This window comes from Staurois parvus, unplaced genomic scaffold, assembly GCF_062004578.1.
Source record: "Staurois parvus isolate SC_StPar_1 unplaced genomic scaffold, SC_StPar_1.0 ptg001003l, whole genome shotgun sequence".
Classification (NCBI taxonomy): domain Eukaryota; kingdom Metazoa; phylum Chordata; class Amphibia; order Anura; family Ranidae; genus Staurois; species Staurois parvus.
The window spans coordinates 77222-103586 of record NW_028318799.1 but is presented as its reverse complement, the minus strand read 5'-3'; the positions used below and the strand labels follow the sequence as shown (position 1 = coordinate 103586).

At 44.4% G+C, this 26365-nt stretch overlaps 1 protein-coding gene across 3 annotated transcripts in view; it reads right to left on the bottom strand.

Moving 5' to 3' along the window:
• POLRMT (RNA polymerase mitochondrial) overlaps positions 1-26365 on the bottom strand; it is a 162412-nt gene that overhangs the window by 134022 nt on the left and 2025 nt on the right. For all 3 annotated transcript variants that reach the window (XR_016307397.1, XR_016307398.1, XM_089657455.1), the window contains exons 2-3: positions 15413-15496; positions 3888-4492 (exon numbers count right to left, since the gene is read on the bottom strand). Coding sequence is in view for 1 of the 3 variants with exons in the window: in XM_089657455.1 (XP_089513581.1) it covers positions 3888-4492; positions 15413-15496 (689 nt within the window). In the remaining 2 variants the exon portion in view is untranslated. The remainder of the gene's footprint in view (positions 1-3887; positions 4493-15412; positions 15497-26365) is intronic.

Below are 26365 nucleotides of genomic sequence, written 5' to 3'. Positions count from 1 at the left end.
TATACACATATTAGTAAAATCATTTGTATTTTATTTTGACAATAAGTCATGAAAAAACATATTTCAATTAAAAAAGATCATTGTACAATGTCCCCGCAGACAATGTCCCACAACCTACCAAAACGAAGGAAACAAAACTAGTGATAAAACATACAGTAACCACCAGAAGGTCCTATGGGGGTGAGAGTCATTAAGCCGCTGGAAGCTTCGTATTAAAACTAGAAGAGATATACATATGTTGAATATGCCAAATTACATCATGTAAAACACAGAAAAAGTCATATAACAATATAATAGGACTTACATATGATATTGATATGCACCATGCAACGATAAACCCTCCAATCATAAAGAGCAGGCCTCTTCTACGTTCCCACAAGGTAAGGGGCCATCCAGAGGGCCAAATATGGGGGTGCAAGAATGGCAGACAGTGCAGAGACTCGAAGGTCAGCCAACAAGGGGAAAAAGAAAAACTCAAACCCAGGAGTACAACGGTATACACTACATATACACCAGGCCATATCAGTGAAAATGATGCTGATTAACTATATCAAACCATTTCACATACATTTTGTCCCTAGTGCTTTGTCCTGTGTCCTGCCTGCATTTTTACTGTTCTGCCTGGAAACTGAGAAACGTCCATGGTGTCCAAAAAGCGTCCCTTTAGGTCAAAAGCGGTTTTAGACTAGCTAGAAAACAGCGATAGTAAATTAGAACCACTTGCAGAATTGAGTGATTTGTGGGGAAATTCGTCATCAGAAACTGTAAACGATTCTGCGTCTTTGCTCAGTGATGTGCGAACTTGGCGCTATATTTCAAATTTCAGTGTTTTTGGTTTGGTTATATTATTGAATTAAATTATATTATAATTTATGATTTCAGGTTTCAAATTTTATCATACCCGGGATGTCTACTAGACTCTTGTTCGGACAGATTTCAGTGAGTTATTCCTAAAGAAATAAATAAAAAAACATTTCCATGCAAAAAAAATGTACCGCTTTGAGTACAGAAATACTGACATAATCAGGCCAGTAGGGAGGTTAATATCTTCTCACATTTTGATGGGCTGGCCCAGCGATACTGTTCAAGCCATATTATTGTGACTGGGACTCACCTTTTCACAATTTGGTAGGTTATTAGAATTCATATATTTTTGTTATATAACGGGCTGTTTTGGGGAAGTACCATCTGAACGGGCATTATGTAGTAATGATATACAGTTGCAAGAAAAAGTATGTGAACCCCTTGGGATTATGTGGAGTTTTGCAAGAATTGGGCATAAAATGTGCTCTGAACGTCATCTAAGTCACAACAATAGAAGAACACAGTCTGCTGAACATAATACTACACAAAAATTAGATGTTGCCATGGTTTAATTGCACATAACATGTAAACATTCACAGTGCAGGGAGGAAAAAGTATGTGAGGCCCTAGCTTAATGACTTCTCCCAGAGCTAATTGGAGCCAGGAGTGAGCCAACCTTGACTCCAATCAGTGTGATGATATTGGATGTGTTGCTGACAGCTGTCCTGCCCTTAAAAAACACACACCTGTTTTGGGTTTACTGGTTTCAAGAAGCACTGTCTGATGTGAACCATGCCTCGCAGAAAAGAGCTCTCAGAAGACCTACGATCAAGAATTGTTGACTTGCATGAAGCTGGAAAGGGTTACAAAAGTATCTCCAAAAGCCTTGATGTTCATGTGTCCACGGTAAGACAGACTGTCTACAAATGGAGAAAGTTTAGCACTGTTGCTACTCTCCCTAGGCGTGGTCATCCTGTAAAAATGACTGCAAGAGCACAGCATAGAATGCTGCATGAGGTAAAGAAGAATCCCAGAGTGTCAGCTTAAGACCTACAGAAATCTCTGGCACATGCTAACATTTTTGTTGACACATCTACAATAAGGAAAACATTAAACAAGAATGGAGTACATGGGAGGACACCATGAAGGAAGCCATTGCTGTCCAAAAAGAAAATTGCAGCACGTTTGAAGTTTGCAAAAGAGCACCTGGATGTTCCACAGCACTACTGGCAAAATATACTGTGGACAGATGAAACCAAGATTGAGTTGTTTGGGAAGAACACACAACACTATGTGTGGAGAAAAAAAGGCACAGCACACCAACATCAAAACCTCATCCCCACTGTAAAACATGGCAGAGGGAGCATCATGGTTTGGGGCTGCTTTGCTGCCTCAGGGCCTGGACGGATTGTTGTCATTGATGGGAAAATTAATTCCAGAGTTTATCAAGACATTTTGCAGGAAAACGTACGACCATCTGTCCGCCAACTGAAGCTCTGCAGAGGATGGGTGATGCAACAGGACAATGACCCAAAGCATACAAGTAACTCAACAAAACAATGGCTGCAACAGCACAGAATACGCCTTCTGGAGTGGCCCAGTCAGAGTCCTGACCTCAACCCGATTGAAATGCTGTGGCATGACCTTAAGAGAGCGATTCACACCAGACATCCCAAGAATATTGCTACACTGAAACAGTTTTGCGAAGAGGAGTGGTCCAAAATTACTCCAGATCGTTGTGCAGGTCTGATCTGCAACTACAGGAAAACGTTTGGTTGAGGTTATTGCTGCCAAAGGAGGGTCAACCAGTTATTAAGTCCAAAGGTTCACATACTTTTTCCTCCCTGCACTGTGAATGTTTATATTTTATGTGCAATTAAACCATGGCAACATCTAATGTTTGTGTAGTATTATGTTCAGCAGACTGTGTTCTTCTATTATTGTGACTTAGATGACGTTCAGAGCACATTTTATGCCCAATTCATGCAAAACTCCACGTAATCCCAACGGGGTTCACATACTTTTTCTTGCAACTGTATATTATATGTTATAGGGAGTACCTCTACCTGTCCGATTGTGATATTTTCCCAATTTTTTCCACCCTCGGATATTAGGGGGTAATGCCCCTTTCCTTTATTCATCTCCTGCGTGGGCTGTGAAAAGGCTTTCTTCTTGCAAGCAATTTTAGAGAAAATCTTTGACCTTGCTACAACACCACCCATTTAAGGTATTACTCAGTTAATCAGCATCATTTTCACGGATATGGCCTGATGTAAGGAAACATACGTACTCCTGGGTTTGAGCTTTACTTTCTCTTTTTCCCCTTATTGGCTGACCTTTGAGTCTTTGCACTGTCGGCCATTCTTGCACCCCCATATCTGGCCCTCTGGATGGCCCCTTACCTTGTGGGAACATAGAGGAGGCCTACTCTTTATGATTGGAGGGTTTATTGTTGCATGGTGCATATCAATATCATATGTAAGTCTTATCATATTGTTATATGACTCTTTCTGTGTTTACATGATGTAATTTGGCATATTCAACATATGTATATCTCTTCTAGATTTTACTACTAAGCCCCTGAAGAAGCGATTGTTGTCACGAAACACGTTGGGCCATTCTTCCAATGGCTTAATGTCTCTCACCCCACCATAGGACCTTCTGGTGGTTACTGTATGTTTTATCACTAGTTTTATTTCCTTCATTATGGTAGGTTGTGGGACATTGTCTGCGGTCCCTGTACAATGATCTTTTTTAATTGAAATATGTTTTTTCGTGACTTATTGTCAAAATAAAATACAAATGATTTTATGAATATGTGTATAGAGTTTCTGTGCCTCTAAAGGCCATTTGCACCTCTTTTTCCCTTTTCCCCCTTTTTGTCTGATATAACCAGGATGTAGCACGAGTATATTACCCGTTTGGGAGTGATCTGACACCCGAGTACACTCCTTTTTTGCCATTCAATTAGTCAACCACACACAACTTTTCTACTAATGCACTATAGCAGCACTCTCGTTTATCCACACTTTTCTGTCTCTAGGCTAACTCTGCTGATGGCGACATGCTTTTACTTCTCTTACCTTTTGCGCCCAGCCTTTTAAAATCAAGTTGAACATAGCTACATTAAGATGAGTCCTCCTTACTGGGTGCTGTACATAATAGAGTAAGCAATGCTGGGCCTTACTGAAATCTCCCAAAAACAAACATGTTTCCAAGTAACAGTGGATGTTCTGTTGGATATCCCCATATCGGTTTCCATCTTTATCCTCCAATAAAACTTTCCTTGCATTGTCAGACTCACAGCTAACTTCATTCATATCTAGATCTCCAACAGTCTTGACAGTAGGTTTAACAGATTTTATAGAACGATCATTATCTTTGGGTTGGGCTGTTGTCTTTTTTTTATCCTTCTTTCCTTTTTTTGTTAGGTCCTCCTGTGGTTGGCAGTGCTCTGTCTTTACAGGAAAGGCATTAGTCTGCAATATCTTTATATTTTTCTGCCTACAATTCTTAAGATCTTGCTCATTTTGTAGCTTTTCCATCTGTTGCTTAGGAGCTTTAGCAGTTTTTAAATTTCGTTTGGTTTGCTCTTTTTTCTCCTGCTGAGTAGTTAGTTTTTTATTCCCAGTTTTAAGCATTGGCGAGTCCTTATCTGCCTGCAGCTGCTGTGCCCGAATCTCCAGAACTAAAATCGCAGAAAAAGAAAGAAAGGAGATTAAGAAAAATAAAACAATTATTGCATTTATGAACCATAAGCTTATGTTTCAAAATTTTTATTCAAATTTGGGGATAAAGAATGTCTCCCATCGAAAAAAGATTGCACTCATTTAGGAACTGTGGGTATAAGAACATAATAATGACTATAAACAAACTGAAGGATTCAAACTTAATGTGCATAATACCGGTTTGGTTACAATGCATTGGACTGAACCATAGGTTCATTGCCTCACTTGAATCTCACCAACAGATGCACTTTTTTAGCTCTTTGATACATATTTTAAAATTTTAAAGAAAACCTGAGCTTTGAGAATCCTGAAGGCTACCACTTCTATCACCTTATATGGATGCTAATTGTCTAGCTGTAATGTTGGTTTCTGAGAGGACATTCTGATACACTTACCTGAAGCAAGAATGCAGTAAATAAAGTAAAGTCAGAACTCCTGATTTGTGTTTTTTCCAGGTTAGAAGAGAGATATTAGATTAGAATGATGGTCAGGGAACTAGCATTTTCAGTAATAGCAGCCACCAGCTTTCTCTAGCACAGGTTTCCTTTAAAATGAAACATATGGCGGTTTTATACATACATTTTTTCTTTCTTTATTAAAGTGAGCCTTTATTAAATTTCAAAAGTAATTGTTTTTCCTAACAGCAGACATCATAAGATGCCAGCTATTACCTAATTGGTGAGCAAACTCTCTTCTGTGCTCCTCTGATTTTTTCTTTAATCTCTGTTTGGAGCCTGACTTTTCCCGATTTCAAACCTGATCCCCCCCAAACACCATCCTGATTTCTAGTGAGAGTGCCTTTTACTGACCAGAGAGGAAGTCTCATTGGACACTGGAATGGACTTGATCATGACATTAAGGAAAGCCAGGCTACAGTAACAAAGGTGTACAGAAGAAGCTTTTATGGGCAATAAAAGTAACCATAGGCATTTTATTGTTATCTGCCAAAAGTGCAGTTAGGCCATACCATTGTATAATGTGAGGTCACACTGCGTGAGGTGAGCAGATACAGTTGTGACCAAAATTATTCAACCCCCAATGCTGTAAAGGGGTTTAGGGACTATAGTGTACATTTGGAATTGTATTCAGAATCAAATCCTACAAGGACGTTGTAACTACCCAAATGCAACTAAAATGACATCAATTGTTTATGTAATACAGTAGTAAATGGTTCTTATGTGGTTTCTTCATTGCCACAATTATTCAACCCCTTAAAGACTACCACTCTGAAGAACAGAGGTTCATACAGGTGCTTTCCATCAGGTATTGAAAACACCTGTGGATGTCACCGAGCAGCAATCAAGCATAATAAGCACCAATTAGGCAGCTTTAAAATGACTGTGATACTCAGCTCCTTCTAGACATTTACTGGTGTGGTTACAAACATGGTGAAGGCAAGAGAATGGTCCAGGAAGACAAGAGAAGAGGTGATTTCTCTTCACAGGAAGGGCAATGGCTATAAGAAGATTGCAAAGATGTTAAACATACCAAGAGACACCTTAGGAAGCATCATTCGCAAATTCAAGGCAAAGGGCACTGTTGAAACGCTACCTGGTCGTGGCAGAAAGAAGATGCTGACTTCGACTGCTGTGCGCTACCTGAAGCGTAGAGTGGAGAGAAGTCCCCGTGTGACTGCTGAGGAACTGAGAAAAGATTTGTCAGATGTGGGTACAGAAGTTTCAGCCCAGACAATAAGACGCACACTGCGTAATGAAGGCCTCCGTGCCAGAACTCCCAGGCGTACCCCCTTGCTGTCTCCAAAGAATAAGAAGAGTCGACTGCAGTATGCCAAAAGCCATGTGGACAAACCACAAAAGTTGTGGGATAGTGTTCTGTGGACTGATGAAACAAAATTAGAACTGTTTGGGCCCATGGATCAACGCTATGTTTGGAGGAGGAAGAACAAGGCCTATGATGAAAAGAACACCTTGCCTACTGTGAAGCATGGTGGAGGGTCAATCATGCTTTGGGGCTGTTTTGCTTCTGCAGGTACAGGGAAGCTTCAGCGTGTGCAAGGTACCATGAATTCTCTTCAGTACCAGGAGATATTGGATGGAAACGTGATGCAGTCCGTCACACACCTGAGGCTTGGGAGACGTTGGACCTTTCAACAGGACAATGATCCCAAGCATACCTCCAAGTCCACTAGAGCATGGTTGCAGAGGAAAGGCTGGAACATTTTGGAGTGGCCATCGCAGTCACCAGACTTAAATCCGATTGAGAACCTCTGGTGGGACTTAAAGAAAGCAGTTGCAGTGCGCAAGCCTAAGAATGTGACTGAACTGGAGGCCTTTGCCCATGAAGAATGGGCGAAGATACCCGTAGATCGCTGCAAGACACTTGTGTCAAGCTATGCTTCACGTTTAAAAGCTGTTATAACTGTAAAAGGATGCTGTACTAAGTACTAAGATTGAATGTCACTTGGGGGTTGAATAAAACTGATAATGCTGTGAGCACAGAAAAGACATTTGTGGTTATTTCATTATAACTGTTATGTTATATTTGTCTGACCTACAAGTGCCTCTTTAATGTAAATGTAAGCAAGATGACTGAATGATCAAAAGCAATGTGAAACTGGCCAAAACACTCAATTTCAGTGGGGGTTGAATAATTTTGGTCACAACTGTATATGGTGGAGGATGTCTTTGCACAGGAATTAATGACAGCTGCACATATTTTTCGTTATCCAAAAGGAGGGTTCACTGAATGAACACTTTATTGATTGAACTTGATTTTTTGAATGACTTTTGTTTGATTCATACTTAAAAATATTCTTTATTTTTTGTGTGGTTTTTGTTATATTTTTTTTATTTCAATAATATCTTTTCTACTATTCTTTCTTCTAATAATATATTTTATATATATATATTTTATTTTTTTTTATTGTTTTGTTTTTTTTTTACTTTGTTTGAATCACTGACTCAATATTTATATACAGAAGTGCTTAAAAAAATAAGATAGCAAAATAGTTTAAAAGTTTTTTTTTTTTAATCTGAAGACAAAGTAGCAGTTATAGGCATCTTGTTTCAAAACATTTTAGATGACTCACAGGTACAGCATCCTTCCTCACATTACTAGTGTCACTCTTTCAGAGGTCTGCTATGAAATTGTGGAGGTTGGCTTCCCCCTCGAGCCATTGAAATCCCCCATCCAATCGTAAAATTGAGTGGGCCTGTTATTTTGAAAAACAATGGTACCCAAAAATCTCCATAGGAGATTCTTTAAAAGCCTTTACTACTTAGTAGAGTTAAATATGAGCTATGGCACTAGTATTAATGCTCTCACCCCAATGTTTGCAGCAATATCTCACACAAGCTTCAATGAGAAACACTCAAGCCTGTCAGAAATCCAGTGCAATATGATTGCACAGAGCAAGTTAGTATAAACCTCTTATTTTAATTTTAAACAAAAGAATGCTGTTCCTTTAGAGCACATATGCCAGTGATGTCACTGGGTGCTGCTCCGTAAAATATCTCCTAAACGGTGTACGTTTAGGAGATATTTATTTTACCTTTATTATAAGCTTACCTATAAGTAAAAATGAACGAAGTGACTTTACTACCACTTTAACCCCACAGATGCCAGGAAGAGAGCTGAGCAGTAGGATCACAATTAACAATTGAGCTACACCTTGAAGAAGCCCCAGTCAGTGGGAGGGGCGAAACATGTAGGCGGAAGGGATTACGTCCTCCTTCCACATGCAATTACCTGCTGAGAAGCCAGAGTGCACACCGGCTCTCCTGACCCACTGTGTGAACGCTGTATACTGCACTGCAGGGTGGATTTGATTTAAATCAAACTGATTTAAATCACAATTTAAATCACTAGTCAGTAAGGCTTGATTTAAATCATAGTTTTCTACATAGACTAATTCTTGCTGGTATAACTTTAATATGCAAGTAGATGAAGATTTTTAGAATAACAACTTTTCATATTAGTTTTTTTATCCCCAGTTTAATAGGTTAATCATTCATATTTGGACAACATTTCTGTTGTACTTAGGAAGGAGAAAAATAATCATTACCTTAATAATAACAATTTAAATAGATTTATTCAACTGAAACAATAACATTACAGCATATGTTATTTGCTTAAACAAACATCCATGTTTGTTAACTACCGTATTTTTCGCTCCATAAGACGCACCTGACCATAAGACGCACCTTATGGTCAGAGGCAGAAAACAGGAAAAAAAAAAAATTCTGAACTAATGGACTGCAGACATAGTACAGGAGATGACCAGAGACTGTGGACAGCACAGGGATGACCAGAGACTGCGGACAGTACAGGAGGTGACTGCTCACCTTTGGGGAGGGGGGGGGGGGAGCGGGTACCTGAATTTGACAGGTACCCGCTCTTACTTCCGTGGAGTTGTTCTTTGATCTTACCTGTTCCTCTATCCAGCCGCGCGCTGTCGTCCCGGCTTCTGTAGTGTCGGCGCTTGGCATGACAGCCGGGTGCCCAGTGCGCATGAGCGAGAAGCACTTGCGGTTTGTGATTGGTCCGGCGGCTTCTGGGATCTGTCATGTGTCCCAGGTACCGCCTTACCATTCACAAAAAGCACCGTTTCTTGCGCATGCGCACTTGGCCCCCCGGCTGTCAAGCCCAGCGCCCACACTACAGAAGCCGGGAAGACAGCGCGCCACTGGATAGAGGAACAGGTAAGGTCAAAGAACAACTCCGCGGAAGTAAGAGCGGGTACCTATCAAATTCAGGTACCCGCGCTCCCCCCCCCTCACCAAAGGTCAGCAGTCATCTCCATAAGGTCCCGCTGCAGAGCTGAGCGGCCGGCCCGGTTTTCTGACACGGCGGCGGTGGAAATACCGGACCGGCCGCTCCATATTCGCTCCATAAGACGCACTGACATTTTCCCCCCTTTTTTGGGGGGAAAAAAGTGCATCTTATAGCGCGAAAAATACGGTAATTTGGCTAAACAAAATATATATATTTTAAGAAACTTAGACTGTCAGCCCCTTCCTCCTCACACTTAGTTTCACTTTCTTCTTGTGCAGATCTATTCCTCTCCAAACAATCAGACAAATATTGTTTCTATTCACTGAACTTCTTGAAACTTAGCACTGAAGGGGTTGATTCTGTATTCATAGGTTTGTAGAAGTTAGGATTAAGGTCTTTTTCTTAACTCTGTTCATGTTATAACATTTTTGCTGTGAAGAAAAGGCATGTGATCTCCGCTGAGTCAAATTCAGTTTTGAGAACTGCAAAAGTAAACCAAACATCTGTGATAATATCTTGTAGGCAGAGAAACTGCCCAATAATCTTACAAAAACCTCTGGAAGAGCATGACATTGTGAATGGATTAATGGAATTTATTTACCAAAAAAATTAAACATATACAGCCTTATTCTACATAATTAAAAAACTAATCTTTATTTCATGATGGAATAACCTTTGGATGGTAATATATTTTCCTCAAAAAGCATTTAAATCAAAAAAATCCGATTTAAATCAAAAAAATCTGATTTTTTAAATTTTTTTTAAAAAATCATTGATTTTTATCCACCCTGCTGCACTACAAGCTGTGCTGTCTCATCCCTGAATACCGCTACCTGGGACTACATGATCTGTTGTACTTTACCAGCACGGATGTCCTGAGATCCACATGGTGAGACTGTTCCATTTACCTGTTGCATTGAGTGATGGACTTATTCTACGGCCTATGGATTACAGAGTCAATCAGCTACCAAGGTGTAGGCTGGACCTGTCTAGTGCCGATTAGGTGTCCTTTCTGAAGCTTTGATTACAGTGATGTGAACAAAGAAGGATTTGAGCATACTACACACAGAGTTACATGCGAACTGTTATAGGCACTTTGTTGCTTTTTTGCCTTCCTCTATATGAACACCTTGTGGAGTTGACACAATTGCTGGCTTATTGAGATTTTGACATCAGCACATATCACAGCAGGGACCCTAGGGAGTTTGCATCAGCACAGTGAAGATGGACAGGGAGAGGTGTGGAGGGTTGGCCTATGTCACCCGGATCCCGCCATTCTTGTTAGGGTGGGGGAGGTGTTTGGGGGGGGGGGGGTCGCTCTGGGGGCGACCTTAGGGGGTGGGGTGTTGGGGTGCTCCATTGTGTGTGGGGGAGTAGCTTTGGGTGGGGGTGTGCTGTGGAGGGAGGGGATGGATGGGTTTATGCACTGAATTGTTCATTGTTTACGTCCAACAAATAAATATATTCTGATCATTAGCCATTGAGGTGCTTTATCCTTTATTGTGAGGGGGTTTTTTTGTGCCTCCTCCCTTGGTATATGTGTTGTGTGGGGGGTTTTGGCTTGGGCAGATGTACCAATCCCAGGACAGGCTGGAGAGCCGTTGGGTTTTTTTTTTTATGGATCACAATTAACCTCTAAAGGGCTGAACACTTTTACTGTAGTGCCCTACTTTCAAGTAGTGCCCGCTAGTTATACAGTAAAAGTGTCCAGCTATTTTGGGAAAGATCTGTGTGGATGGCTGTGGGATACACGCCCACTTCTCTCATGTTCATGCATGAGACTCCTTATTAGTCTGTCAGTCACAGGAGAGGGGGTGTGGCGACAATTTTTTTTCATGTGTCAGGTTTTTTCACTGTAGGAAAACAGAGTGGATTTCAGATGACTGGCTGCTCCTATCCTGGCCAGACTGGGGGCAGATGACTTCTGCTGCTATGCTGTGTGAGGTGTGAGGTAGACTGGTTATTTCAATTTTGTTTTTTTGGGTTCACAACCAACTGGGACTTTTGCCGAAGCTGCATGGACTCATTGGTCGGTCGTACTCCAGGCTTCTCCATGGTCTCCTGTGCACTGTGGATTCGATGAGGTGCCTTCCTTCTCTTCTTCCCATAGCTTTGGTACTGTATTAATTCTATGCTGTGGCTCTGTCAAAAGATATGTTTGTTTCATGTTGCAATGCTCACATTACTATTGGCGTGCGTTATTATGCAGATTGTGCTGACCATAAGATATATCCTCCTGTGTGTTGTGTGATAATAAATGTGGAGGTTTTGACAGTGCAAGAGCACTGCAGTTGGATTCTGTTATTTCTTGGGGTGCTGAGTGAATGCTGCAAGATGTGCCAGGGCAGTTTTACACTTGGTAGTATTTCCCTCACAAGCTTAAAAACTACGTTGTGAGTGCTGGTTTTGATTGTAAGCTTGTGTGCAATGTGCGTGACTTGCTCTTAGCTTTTGTGTCCAGCCTTGCATTACACCCCAGAACCCCAGTCTATGGAGACAAAGGACACAGATCTCCTTCCGAACACATTCATAATGCCATTCAGTTAAAGTAGAACTAAATGCAAAACTTTTCTTTTCCCATTTTGAATAAGGGTTACAACCAGTGTCCATTTTGTTTTTGCCATCTGTGTCCAATTAGGGAGATCTTCTTTCACTTCCAATCCCATAGACGAACCAGGAGGTGAGAAGAAAATCCCTCCAAAAAGGTGAGGTAAACCCTAGTTGTCACCAGAATCACCACTAGAAGATTTCCGATTCTGGTGGCAACCAAAAATTTGGGTTTATCTTTTACTTTCACTCTTAAGTAACAGCTGTTCTAGTTCTACTTTGTATTTTAAGAACTCAAGAGATGTAAGACAAGGGCTGCATGCTGGGTCATTCATTGCCCTTTGCATTATACCTTTTGCAACTGCCTCTATAGCAGGAAAGCCTGCTTCTGCTCTGTCATCACCCTCACAGCTGCAAGCATATGGTTCATATAGTGAACTCGGTGTAGAGCTATTCACCTTGAGGTCATCACAGAAGACAAGAGGGCACTCTTTACGTCTGGAGGAAAAGAAATTTAATCTCCAAACACGGAAAGGTTTCTTCACAATGAGCGCTGTGAAAATGTGGACTAGACTCCCTCAAAAGTTGGTTCTGGCCAGCTCAGTGGATTGCTTTAAAAAAGGCCTGGATTCTCTGAGATACACAGAATATAACTGGATACTAACATTTATACGTAAAGTTGATCCAGGGAATATCTGATTCCCACTCGGGGATCAGGAAGGAATTCTTTTCCCTGCAGGAGCAAATTGGATCATGCTTTGCTGGGTTTTTTTTGGCTTCCTCTGATCAACTGTGGGTATAGGATTATAACTTTTTTTTTTTTAATGGTTGAACAAGCTGGGATTAGAAGCAGTCTCTTAAAGGGAGTGCTGCTAATCTCATTTTGTTACCTGTATAAAAGACACCTGTCCACAGGAGAAATATAACAATCAGATTCCAAACTCTCCACCATGGCAAAGACCAAATAGCTGTCCAAGGATGTCAGGGACAAGATTGTAGACCTACACAAGGTTGGACTGGGCTACCAAACTATCGCCAATCAGCTTGGTGAGAAGGTGACAACAGTTGGTGCAATCATTCGCAAATGGAAGAAACACAAAACAATTGCCTGTCTCCCTAGGTCTGGTGCACCATGCAAGATCTCACCTCGTGGAGTGTCAATCATCATGAGAACAGTGAGGAATCATCCCAGAACTACATGTGAGGATCTTGTCAATGATCTCCAGGCAGCTGGTACCACCGTCACCAAGAAAACGATTGGTAGCACACTACTCCGACAAGGATTGAAAACTTGCAGTGCCCGCAGGGTCCCTCTGCTCAAGAAAGCACATGTCCAGGCCCATCTGAAGTTTGCCACTGAACCTCTGAAGGATGCAGAGGAGGACTGGTTGAAAGTGTTGTGGCCAGATAAGACCATAATAGAGCTCTTTGGCATCAACTCAACTTGCCATGTTTGGAGGAGGAATGCTGCCTATGACCCCAAGAACCCCATCCCAACTGTCAAACATGGTGGTGGAAACATTCTGCTTTGGGGGTGTTTTTCTGCTAAGGGGACGGGACAGGAAAACTGCACCGCACCAAAGGGACGATGGACGGGGCAATGTATCATCAAATCTTGGGTGAGAACCTTCTTCAATCAGCCAGGGCATTGAAAATGGGTCATGGATGGGTGTTTCAGCATGACCATGACCCAAAACACAAGGCCAAGGCAACAAAGGAGTGGCTCAAGAAGAAGCACATTAAGGACCTGGAGTGGCCTAGCCAGTCTCCAGACCTTAATCTGATTGAAAATCTGTAGAGGGAGCTGAAAGTTCGAGTTGCCAAACGTCAGCCACCAAACCTTAATTACTTGGAGAGGATCTGCCAAGAGGAGTGGGCCAAAATCCCTCCTGAGATGTGTGCAAACCTGGTGGCCAACTACAGGAAACGTCTGACCTCTGTCATTGCCAACAAGGGATTTGCCACCAAGTACTAAGTCATGTTTTGTGAAGGGGATCAAATACTTATTTCCCTCATGAACATGCAAATCAGTGCATAATTTGTTAGATATGCATCTCTTTTGAATTTTTTGTTGCTATTCTGTCTCAGTGTTACAATACACCTACCATTCGATTTTTAGACTGATCATTTCTTTGTGAGTGGGCAAACATTCAAAATCAGCAAGGTATCAAATACTTATTTCCTTCACTGTATAACCTGTGGCCCTCTCACAGAGCCTATACAGTTTGACCCCATATCTGGCACACTTGCTGGGAAGATACTGCTTTATTGCAAGCCTGCCAGTAAAATGTACACGGAACTTGTTTATGCAGATGATTTGTTGGGGAGCATACACATCTGCACAGGAAACTTGTTTATGCAGATGTATTGTTGGGGAATATACACATCAGCACAGTTTATGGGACAGGTAATTTATGAGGGGCCAAATTTTGTGGAGCCGATCATAGCCAGGGTCACCCTGGGGAAAACTGATGGTATTTAAACTGAAATGCATAAAACGCAACATTGTCTCATATATCTTCCTGGTCACTGCAGCAGAGAAAACGGGCATATGATGAATAGGGTCTGTTCACCAATATTACTGCATTTCATTCTTTTCTGTAATTCCCATGTTAAGGGTCAGGCCCAAGAATGTTTTAAATTCAGATAGCGTAAGAGTTTCCACCCAAATGGCCTTGCAAGCTATGAATTTGGGTTGTTGGCTATGTCCTGTTGGCATAAGCATTACTTTGGTTCACAATCAAGTTGTAGAGGTCTTTGGTGAAAAACCACTCAAAAACGTCAAGGGGTGTTGTTAAGTTCACTGTTTCCACCTGAACTCTGGGCTGGGCTGTGAATGGAGGGATAACGGGTGCTGCTGAATCTGGGGGCAGCCAATTAGTGTTTGCAAGCACCTATGGCTACTATGGGCTCTACGGCCTGTGCTTGAATTCCTGGTGGCTACGGTTGCATTATGCTACGAGTGCTGGCCAACTCACTAGCTTGTACTGCACTGCTGGCGCTCGCCACTTCACCATGAAATACTGCAGTGGTGTTGTTTAAAAGGCCAGGATGTACTATGCAGCTGGTGTTTGCCTGATCACCAAAAAGTAGTGCAGTGCTAGTACTTGCGCCCTGCTGTATATGAGCATAATTATGCATTTATAGCACTTCAGCAACATGGGGTCAGATATGCCTGGTTTTAGCAGGGACCTCTTCACTATTTCCCGAGCTGTGAGGGTGCCACTGCTTTCTACAGGTTAAAATTCTAAGCCTGATTCTGACAGTGAGGTGTCTTCTTTGTTATTGTTATAATATAAAAACATTTTTGAAAATAACATCTGTTAAAAAAAAAAAAAGTATGCCGCCTATGACAATGGGAGCTGCAAGTGAACCTGCACTTCAAAATTACTTTTTCCAGCTTTTAAAGGCAACATGGTGCAACAATGTTCTAAAAGCAGTGAGCCAAGGGAAAGATACAGGCATAGATGCATTCATGTTGTTGCTGTTAACTCATGTGACTATTCTTTGTAGGGAAAAAAGGAGAACTATCACATACACAAAAGTAAATTTTTACTTCATAAAGGGTGTTTTTTTTTCAGTAAATTCATTTAACTGACCTTCAAGTAATTCCATTCTACCCCAATTACTGATTCTGATCTCATCCTTAGGTTTTGCAGACGAAGACCATCTCTGTGCGCTTCCTGGAAGACAAAATTTGCAATTGTAATTAGTAGGAAAAGTGGAGGCAGAATGACAAAGATATTCACTGAATTGTACTTTTATTTTTTATTAAAGTGTACATGTAGACATTTTTTTCTAATGTTTTGTATAGGGTAGGGTCTGGCACATTTTGCTGGCTGGAAGCTAAAAAGAGTGGGAAATTTGAGTGGAGAATGAAAAACAATTTTGCTTTTGACTGCTGGTGTTTACTGGTGCTTGTAGTTGCTTTATTTTTTTCTTTGGAGCCTTGCTAGCAGCTTTTACATTTTTAAGTCACTATTTCTTATAGAGATAAATAGCATTTTTTCCTTTCCTTCCTTCAGTCTGCTAATTAAGGGGAGGAGTTAATTGGTCACAGGTGCTACAGGTACTATATAAATTTCTGTAGAGCTCACTTTGAGCTTGTATTTTGCTTGCTGGACAATTGATCAAGTGGACACTTGATTAAGTGGAGTTAAAAAAACGGATTGGAAAACAGGAGATTAGAACAGGACTCTACTAACCTGTAAGTGACAACTGATATTTCCTATTAGTAATAATAATATTGTAACTGGGAGAATCAGTGCTAGCAGGGTTGACGGTTTTGTGTAGTGCACAGTGTGCCACATGTATGCAACAAAGGAGCAAAAACTCCAAAATTGATACCGCTGCAACAGATGTGAGCGGGTTGCCCTTCTGGAAGCTTGTGTAAGAGATCTGGAGGAGCAAGTTGCAACACTGGGCAGAACTGACAACTCTGAAAGGGGTCTTCTGCTCTCTGAGCAGGTAGCTAATGGAATTGAGGGTGGAGGGGCTAGTCAGGATTATCAGGTAGGAAGATGGGTTACTGTAGTGAGAGGGAGTGGTAGTGGCTCACAGAAAAGGAAGGCTGGCCCTGGGTTTGAGCACCCAAACAGATTAGCCAAGTTGGGTCAAGATGTGGGAGTGGAAAGTTCAGGCAGGGCAGCCCTGGATGTCACTGCTATCCCTAACACCTGGGAGGGCAGACCTTCTGAAAGAGCTGGTGAGTGTAGTGCAGGAAGGCCTAGACAGTTGGTGGTAATAGGGGATTCTATAATCAGAAGGACTGATAGAATAATTTATCGCCAGGATTGCCTCAACCAAATGGTTTGCTGTCTCCCTAGTGCCAGGGTTTGGCATGTTGTGGATAGGATTGATACATTACTGGGAGGGGCTGGGCATGACCCAGCTGTCTTGGTCCATGTTGGAAACAATGACAGCATAAATGGAAGGTGAAGGCTCTTTAAGAATCAATTTAAAGAACTAGATTGCAAGTTTAAGGAAAGGACCTCCAAGGTGATATTCTCTGAAATATTACATGCGCCAATCGCAACTCAGGAAAGACAGGAGGAGATTAAAGAACTCAAAGCATGGCTAAAGAACTGGTGTAAGAGGGAAGAATTTGGGTTTCTAGAGCACTGTGCCGACTTTACATTGGGGTGCAGCCTAAATGCTAGAGATGGTTTGCACCAAAATGGAAGTGGGTCTCCTGTGTTGGTGGAGAGGTTTATGGGAAGCCTGGAGGAGTATTTACACTAGGATCAAGGGGGGAGGGAGAATTAGATTATAATGGGGTAGACAGATCAGACAGGGGTTAGTACTTATTGATGGGTGGAATGGCGGGGGGGTGGGCTATGGCAGATGATAAGAAGGTTCCCATGTTACAAAACCAGTGGAATTGGTACCATTTGTATGAAAATAAAAAAATATGCAAAATAACTGTGCACAAGGTGTCAATGAATTAAAGTGTTTGTTCACCAATGCCAGAAGTCTGCCAAGCAAAATATATGAGTTGGAAGCTTTGGTGCATGAACAGAACTATGACCTAATTGGTATTGCTGAATCTTGGCTTCATTCTTCACGACTGGGCCATTAATATTCCTGGCTATGTTCTCTTTCGGATAGATAGGATAAATAGGAAAGGTGGCGATGTCTGTCCAGGGACTAAATCGGTGTCCCAATCTACTTGCCCTGATAAAAAAAAAAAAGTTTAACCAAAACTGTATTTAAATCTGCCTTAAGTAGTATCTGGGGCTTTTAAAAACAAAAGGGGCTTTATGGCGACTTAAACTTTTAATATTTTTAACATGTTTATCTCCTCCTCCCCTCCCTGTCTCCAGCCCCAACTTCGGGGACTTGCAGGGAGAGGAGAGACCTTGCAGTGTAATGAGCACCGATTGGCTGCTAGTCAGGAAAGGGGAGTGTCCGACTTATCCTTTATCCATTTCACTGCCAAAGCTGTATTTGCGTTATTTGAACACGTTTAAAAAATTGTTTTAGGCCTGAGGATTACACAAACCCCCAGAACGTAATATATTTTCTGAAATCAGAGATCCTAGAGAATAAAATAGCGGTAGTTCCAATTTTTTATGTCACACGATATTATCACAAAGGTTTCAGTAAATAAATACACTTAAGTTAATTTTAGGGCACAAAAAGCAATAAATTATCCAATTTTTTGTAAAAAATAAAAGACGAGTAAACTGATATCCAACATGTCAAACTTTAAATTTGTGTGCACTTGCGAAACGGCAACAAACTTTGATAACTCTATATTTTCTATAGGCAACACTTTTAAAGCCCTTTATAGGTCATCAGTATAGTGTTACAGAGGTATGGTGCTAGAATTCTCGCTCTATTCTGGCGTGCGCGGCGATATGTAACATGTGTATCACAATCCACGTTTTCATGTGTAGTGTAGGCGCCCAAGCATGTGCTTTTACGTTTGTGCCTGCATACGTGCCTACTTCAGGACAATTTTATGGTACAGTTCATAGAGACCCCAACTAGGAATGATGTTCTGCCTGACCTGGTAATCTCAAACCATGCAGAGCTTATTACGAATGTCCATATAAAAGAACATCTGTGCAGCAGTGACCATAACATTATTTAACTTATCGTTAGCTGTAAAGCAAGTACATTTGGGAAAAATAAAACCGCTCAATTTTAAGGGAGCTAATTTTCCAAGGCTGAGAGCTGCTCTCCAAGACTTAGACTGGGAGGGAATCTTGGCATCAATGAAAAAAACATAAATGGGAGTTCTTCAAAAAGACTGTATGTGAACACACTGCAAACTATATTCCCATGGGCAACAAGTTTAAAAGGCTAAAAATTAAACCTATGTGGCTTACGGCCAAAGTTAAAAAAAAGTAATAAATAATAAGAAAAGAGCTTTTATTAAATATAAAAATGAAGGAATGCTATCATCGTTTAAACATTACAAAGAATATAACAGAATATGCAAAAAGGAAATAAAGGACACAAAAATTGAAAATGAATGATAGATAGCAAAAGGTAGCAGGACCAACCACAAAAAATTCTTCAAATATAATAGTAAAAAGGTTCAGTCCGAGCATGTAGGTCCTTTACAAAATAATCTAGAGTGGGTGACTGGGGACAAAGAGAAGGCAAATTTATTTAATACCTTCTTCAGTTCTGTGTATACAAAAGGGGAATGGGGGAGCTCTTGTCCATAATGGGCATGGTATTGACACAGCTCCAGATGATCTACACTGGCTCACAATTGATATGATCCAAAAATATTTTGGCAGATAAAAAGGTGAATAAAGCACCTGGACTGGATGGCATACACCCATGGGTCCTTAAAAAATTGAGCTCTCATTTCAAAGCCATTGTTTCTAATTTTTAGGGACACTTTAATGACTGGCATAGTACCACTGGATTGGCGTAAGCCTAATGTGGTGCTAATATTTAAAAAGGGGTCAAAATCTTTACCAAGTAATTATAGACCTGTTAGTTTAACTTCTATAGTTGGGAAGATACTGGAGAGTTTAATAAAAGACCACATAGATGAGGGAGGGAAAGTGATTGCAGGCAGACCGAGAAATAACTGATCAGCACTAATGATAAGCATAGGCAGGTTCAAACACAAGTCAAAACCTGCCTGAGCTATCCCACCAGGAAGCTGTTGAAGGCACCAACTGATCATAGGTGGTGGAGGCATTCTCCTGCTTTGCAGCTGCATATATACAGTTGTGCTCAAAAGCTTACATACCCTGGCAGAAATCGTGAAATTTGGGCATAGATATTGAAATTATGACTGATCGTGCCAAAAAATAACCCCTTCCTGCCCAGGCCAATTTCCAGCGCTGTCGCACTGTGAATGACAATTGCGCGGTCATACAACACTGTACCCATATGAAACTTTTATCATTTTTTTGTGACAGAGCTTTATTTTGGTGGTATTTAATCACCTCTGGGTTTTTTATTTTTTCTTAAAGAAACCAAAACCCACTGAAAATTTTGAAAAAAAATATGTTTTTTCTTAGTTTTTGTTATAAAATTTTGTAAATAAGTGATTTTTCTCATTCACTGATGTGTGCTAATGAGGCTGCACTGGTAGGCTACACTGATAGGTGGCACTGATGAGGCAGCACTGGTAGGTGGCACTGAAAGGCAGCACTGATACATGGCACTGATAGGTGGCACTGAAAGGCAGCTCAGATGGGCACTGATATGTGGCATTGATGTGCACTGGCACAAGTCACTGACATAAGGCACTGATGGACACTGACAGGTGGCACTGCTGGGGTTACACTGATCATCAGGGCACACTGATCATCAGTTCCCTGAAGATCAGTGTAAATGTCCCCTCTGCGGAAAGCCGATTACCGGCTCTCCTCTCGCGCTCTCAGCGTGATAGCTCGAGGAGAGAGAAATGCCAATAACCAGCATTTCCCTGTTTACATGTGATCAGCTGTGATTGGACACAGCTGATCACATGACCGAGCTGACATCTTTAGCTCTTTCCGTGATCGGTGATCCGCTGTGTCCGAGGGACACAGCACACAGGAGATCGCCGAGCTGCACATGCACAGTGAGAATAGGAGGACGTCATATGACGTCCTCCCAGAAAGAGAGAACCACCTTGCGCCCATCATAATACTATACGGCGGGCGGGAGGTGGTTAAAGAGAGTGATCATATGAAGCAATTTATTATGACATAGTTCCCAGTATCTATATCGCCATTTGTAAATGCTATACGTAAACCAATCAATTTACACGGGTTTTTTTTTGGGGGGGGGGGGGGTTTAGCAAAGTCATGTAGCAGAATACATTTTGGCATAAAATTTGAGGAAGTTTGATTTTTTTTTAATTTTTTTTTACTGGACATGTTTAACTGCCTCCCGCCCGCCATATAAGGTACTGAAGGGCGCAAGGCAGTTCTCTCGTTCTGGGAAGACACCATATGACGTCCTCCTACTCTAACCACTGGGGGTGCGCAGCTTGGCGATCGATGGTCCCTGGGACACAGCGGATCACCGATCAACGAAAAGAGCCAATGATATTGGCTCTATCATGTGATCAGCTGTGTCCAATCACAGCTGATCGCATGCAAATAAGGAAATGCTGGTTATCAACATTCCTCTCCTCACAAGCTGTCATGCTGACGGCGCATGAGGAAAGCCAGTAATCGGCATTCCTCAGAGAGGACATGCACACTGATCAGTTTAGCCCCATCAATGCCTCTCAGTGCCACAAATCAGTGCCTACCAGCGCACATCAATGCCCATCTGAGCAGCCTTTCAGTGCCGCCAGTGTGCATCAGTGCCATCTAACAGTGCCAGTCAGTGCTGCCTTTCAGTGTCTATCAGTGATGCCTGTCAATGGCCATCACTGCCACCTATCAGTGCCCATCAGTGAAGGAGAAAAATCACTTATTTACAAAATTTTATAACAGAAACTAAGAAGAAAACTTTTTTTCAAAATTTTCAGTTGTTTTTGGTTTGTTTAGCAGAAAATAAAAAACCCAGAGGTGATTAACCGTTTCAATACCGTGCAATTTTACACCTTCCTGCCCAGGCCATTTTTCAGGTTTCAGCACTCTCACACTTTGAATGACAATTGCGCGGTCATACAACATTGTACCCAAACTAAAATTTTATCATTTTCTTCACACAACTAGAGCTTTCTTTTGGTGGTATTTAATCACCTCTGGGGTTTTTATTTTTTGCTAAATTAACAAAAAAAGACCAAAAATTTTGAAAAAGAACACACATTTTTCTTTGTTTCTGTTATAAAAGTTTGCAAATAAATAATTGTTCTTCATAAATTTAGGCCGAGATGTATTCTGCTACATGTCTTTGGTGAAAATAACCCAAATTAGGATGTATTATTTAGTTTGTAGGAAAGTTATAGAGTTCACAAACTATGGTATAGATCTGAATATTGATCAATCCTGAAGTACTGACAGCCAATCTAATTTCTTGAGGTCCAAGAATGTCAGAATAGTACAGATATCCCCAAATGATCCCTTTTTGCAGAGTAGACAGTCCGACATACTTCATAAGAGGCATGGCGAGTTTTTTGAAGTTGCATTTTTTTGTCATAATTTTTCAGAAAATGAAAAAATTAAAAAAAATTATTTTCACTATTTTTTTTTTTTTACATACTGTCACCAGTGCAGTACAGCGTCATCATATAACTGGCATGGCGGTGAACAGGGACACTGACTGGTGACAGTATGAAAAAAATATATATATATATATTTTTTTTATTATATTTAATTTTTTATTACATTTTTTTTATTTTTTTCATATTTTACTATGACTAAAGTAGTACAATGTTACCATAGTAACATTGTACTACTTTGGGGAAGTGATCAGTATTTTTTTTTTTTTTTACACAATTTGCTTATAGCAGTGGTTCTCAACCTTTCTAACGCCGCGACCCCTTAATACAGTTCCTCATGTTGTGGTGACCCCCAACCATAAAATTATTTTCGTTGCTACTTCAGAACTGTAATTTTGCAGTGGGAGGAATAGTGCCCCATCGTTGGTATCAGTGGGAGGAATAGCGCCCCATCGTTGGTATCAGTGGGAGGAATAGCGTCCCATCGTTGGTGTCAGTGGGAGGAATAGCGCCCCATCGTTGGTGTCAGTGGGGGGGAGGAATAGCGCCCCATCGTTGGTGTCAGTGGGGGGAGGAATAGCGCCCCATCGTTGGTGTCAGTGGGGGGAGGAATAGCGCCCCATCGTTGGTGTCAGTGGGGGGAGGAATAGCGCCCCATCGTTGGTGTCAGTGGGGGGAGGAATAGCGCCCCATCGTTGGTGTCAGTGGGGGGAGGAATAGCGCCCCATCGTTGGTGTCAGTGGGGGGAGGAATAGCGCCCCATCGTTGGTGTCAGTGGGGGGAGGAATAGCGCCCCATCGTTGGTGTCAGTGGGGGGAGGAATAGCGCCCCATCGTTGGTGTCAGTGGGGGGAGGAATAGCGCCCCATCGTTGGTGTCAGTGGGGGGAGGAATAGCGCCCCATCGTTGGTGTCAGTGGGGGGAGGAATAGCGCCCCATCGTTGGTGTCAGTGGGGGGAGGAATAGCGCCCCATCGTTGGTGTCAGTGGGGGGAGGAATAGCGCCCCATCGTTGGTGTCAGTGGGGGGAGGAATAGCGCCCCATCGTTGGTGTCAGTGGGGGGAGGAATAGCGCCCCATCGTTGGTGTCAGTGGGGGGAGGAATAGCGCCCCATCGTTGGTGTCAGTGGGGGGAGGAATAGCGCCCCATCGTTGGTGTCAGTGGGGGGAGGAATAGCGCCCCATCGTTGGTGTCAGTGGGGGGAGGAATAGCGCCCCATCGTTGGTGTCAGTGGGGGGAGGAATAGCGCCCCATCGTTGGTGTCAGTGGGGGGAGGAATAGCGCCCCATCGTTGGTGTCAGTGGGGGGAGGAATAGCGCCCCATCGTTGGTGTCAGTGGGGGGAGGAATAGCGCCCCATCGTTGGTGTCAGTGGGGGGAGGAATAGCGCCCCATCGTTGGTGTCAGTGGGGGGAGGAATAGCGCCCCATCGTTGGTGTCAGTGGGGGGAGGAATAGCGCCCCATCGTTGGTGTCAGTGGGGGGAGGAATAGCGCCCCATCGTTGGTGTCAGTGGGGGGAGGAATAGCGCCCCATCGTTGGTGTCAGTGGGGGGAGGAATAGCGCCCCATCGTTGGTGTCAGTGGGGGGAGGAATAGCGCCCCATCGTTGGTGTCAGTGGGGGGAGGAATAGCGCCCCATCGTTGGTGTCAGTGGGGGGAGGAATAGCGCCCCATCGTTGGTGTCAGTGGGGGGAGGAATAGCGCCCCATCGTTGGTGTCAGTGGGGGGAGGAATAGCGCCCCATCGTTGGTGTCAGTGGGGGGAGGAATAGCGCCCCATCGTTGGTGTCAGTGGGGGGAGGAATAGCGCCCCATCGTTGGTGTCAGTGGGGGGAGGAATAGCGCCCCATCGTTGGTGTCAGTGGGGGGAGGAATAGCGCCCCATCGTTGGTGTCAGTGGGGGGAGGAATAGCGCCCCATCGTTGGTGTCAGTGGGGGGAGGAATAGCGCCCCATCGTTGGTGTCAGTGGGGGGAGGAATAGCGCCCCATCGTTGGTGTCAGTGGGGGGAGGAATAGCGCCCCATCGTTGGTGTCAGTGGGGGGAGGAATAGCGCCCCATCGTTGGTGTCAGTGGGGGGAGGAATAGCGCCCCATCGTTGGTGTCAGTGGGGGGAGGAATAGCGCCCCATCGTTGGTGTCAGTGGGGGGAGGAATAGCGCCCCATCGTTGGTGTCAGTGGGGGGAGGAATAGCGCCCCATCGTTGGTGTCAGTGGGGGGAGGAATAGCGCCCCATCGTTGGTGTCAGTGGGGGGAGGAATAGCGCCCCATCGTTGGTGTCAGTGGGGGGAGGAATAGCGCCCCATCGTTGGTGTCAGTGGGGGGAGGAATAGCGCCCCATCGTTGGTGTCAGTGGGGGGAGGAATAGCGCCCCATCGTTGGTGTCAGTGGGGGGAGGAATAGCGCCCCATCGTTGGTGTCAGTGGGGGGAGGAATAGCGCCCCATCGTTGGTGTCAGTGGGGGGAGGAATAGCGCCCCATCGTTGGTGTCAGTGGGGGGAGGAATAGCGCCCCATCGTTGGTGTCAGTGGGGGGAGGAATAGCGCCCCATCGTTGGTGTCAGTGGGGGGAGGAATAGCGCCCCATCGTTGGTGTCAGTGGGGGGAGGAATAGCGCCCCATCGTTGGTGTCAGTGGGGGGAGGAATAGCGCCCCATCGTTGGTGTCAGTGGGGGGAGGAATAGCGCCCCATCGTTGGTGTCAGTGGGGGGAGGAATAGCGCCCCATCGTTGGTGTCAGTGGGGGGAGGAATAGCGCCCCATCGTTGGTGTCAGTGGGGGGAGGAATAGCGCCCCATCGTTGGTGTCAGTGGGGGGAGGAATAGCGCCCCATCGTTGGTGTCAGTGGGGGGAGGAATAGCGCCCCATCGTTGGTGTCAGTGGGGGGAGGAATAGCGCCCCATCGTTGGTGTCAGTGGGGGGAGGAATAGCGCCCCATCGTTGGTGTCAGTGGGGGGAGGAATAGCGCCCCATCGTTGGTGTCAGTGGGGGGAGGAATAGCGCCCCATCGTTGGTGTCAGTGGGGGGAGGAATAGCGCCCCATCGTTGGTGTCAGTGGGGGGAGGAATAGCGCCCCATCGTTGGTGTCAGTGGGGGGAGGAATAGCGCCCCATCGTTGGTGTCAGTGGGGGGAGGAATAGCGCCCCATCGTTGGTGTCAGTGGGGGGAGGAATAGCGCCCCATCGTTGGTGTCAGTGGGGGGAGGAATAGCGCCCCATCGTTGGTGTCAGTGGGGGGAGGAATAGCGCCCCATCGTTGGTGTCAGTGGGGGGAGGAATAGCGCCCCATCGTTGGTGTCAGTGGGGGGAGGAATAGCGCCCCATCGTTGGTGTCAGTGGGGGGAGGAATAGCGCCCCATCGTTGGTGTCAGTGGGGGGAGGAATAGCGCCCCATCGTTGGTGTCAGTGGGGGGAGGAATAGCGCCCCATCGTTGGTGTCAGTGGGGGGAGGAATAGCGCCCCATCGTTGGTGTCAGTGGGGGGAGGAATAGCGCCCCATCGTTGGTGTCAGTGGGGGGAGGAATAGCGCCCCATCGTTGGTGTCAGTGGGGGGAGGAATAGCGCCCCATCGTTGGTGTCAGTGGGGGGAGGAATAGCGCCCCATCGTTGGTGTCAGTGGGGGGAGGAATAGCGCCCCATCGTTGGTGTCAGTGGGGGGAGGAATAGCGCCCCATCGTTGGTGTCAGTGGGGGGAGGAATAGCGCCCCATCGTTGGTGTCAGTGGGGGGAGGAATAGCGCCCCATCGTTGGTGTCAGTGGGGGGAGGAATAGCGCCCCATCGTTGGTGTCAGTGGGGGGAGGAATAGCGCCCCATCGTTGGTGTCAGTGGGGGGAGGAATAGCGCCCCATCGTTGGTGTCAGTGGGGGGAGGAATAGCGCCCCATCGTTGGTGTCAGTGGGGGGAGGAATAGCGCCCCATCGTTGGTGTCAGTGGGGGGAGGAATAGCGCCCCATCGTTGGTGTCAGTGGGGGGAGGAATAGCGCCCCATCGTTGGTGTCAGTGGGGGGAGGAATAGCGCCCCATCGTTGGTGTCAGTGGGGGGAGGAATAGCGCCCCATCGTTGGTGTCAGTGGGGGGAGGAATAGCGCCCCATCGTTGGTGTCAGTGGGGGGAGGAATAGCGCCCCATCGTTGGTGTCAGTGGGGGGAGGAATAGCGCCCCATCGTTGGTGTCAGTGGGGGGAGGAATAGCGCCCCATCGTTGGTGTCAGTGGGGGGAGGAATAGCGCCCCATCGTTGGTGTCAGTGGGGGGAGGAATAGCGCCCCATCGTTGGTGTCAGTGGGGGGAGGAATAGCGCCCCATCGTTGGTGTCAGTGGGGGGAGGAATAGCGCCCCATCGTTGGTGTCAGTGGGGGGAGGAATAGCGCCCCATCGTTGGTGTCAGTGGGGGGAGGAATAGCGCCCCATCGTTGGTGTCAGTGGGGGGAGGAATAGCGCCCCATCGTTGGTGTCAGTGGGGGGAGGAATAGCGCCCCATCGTT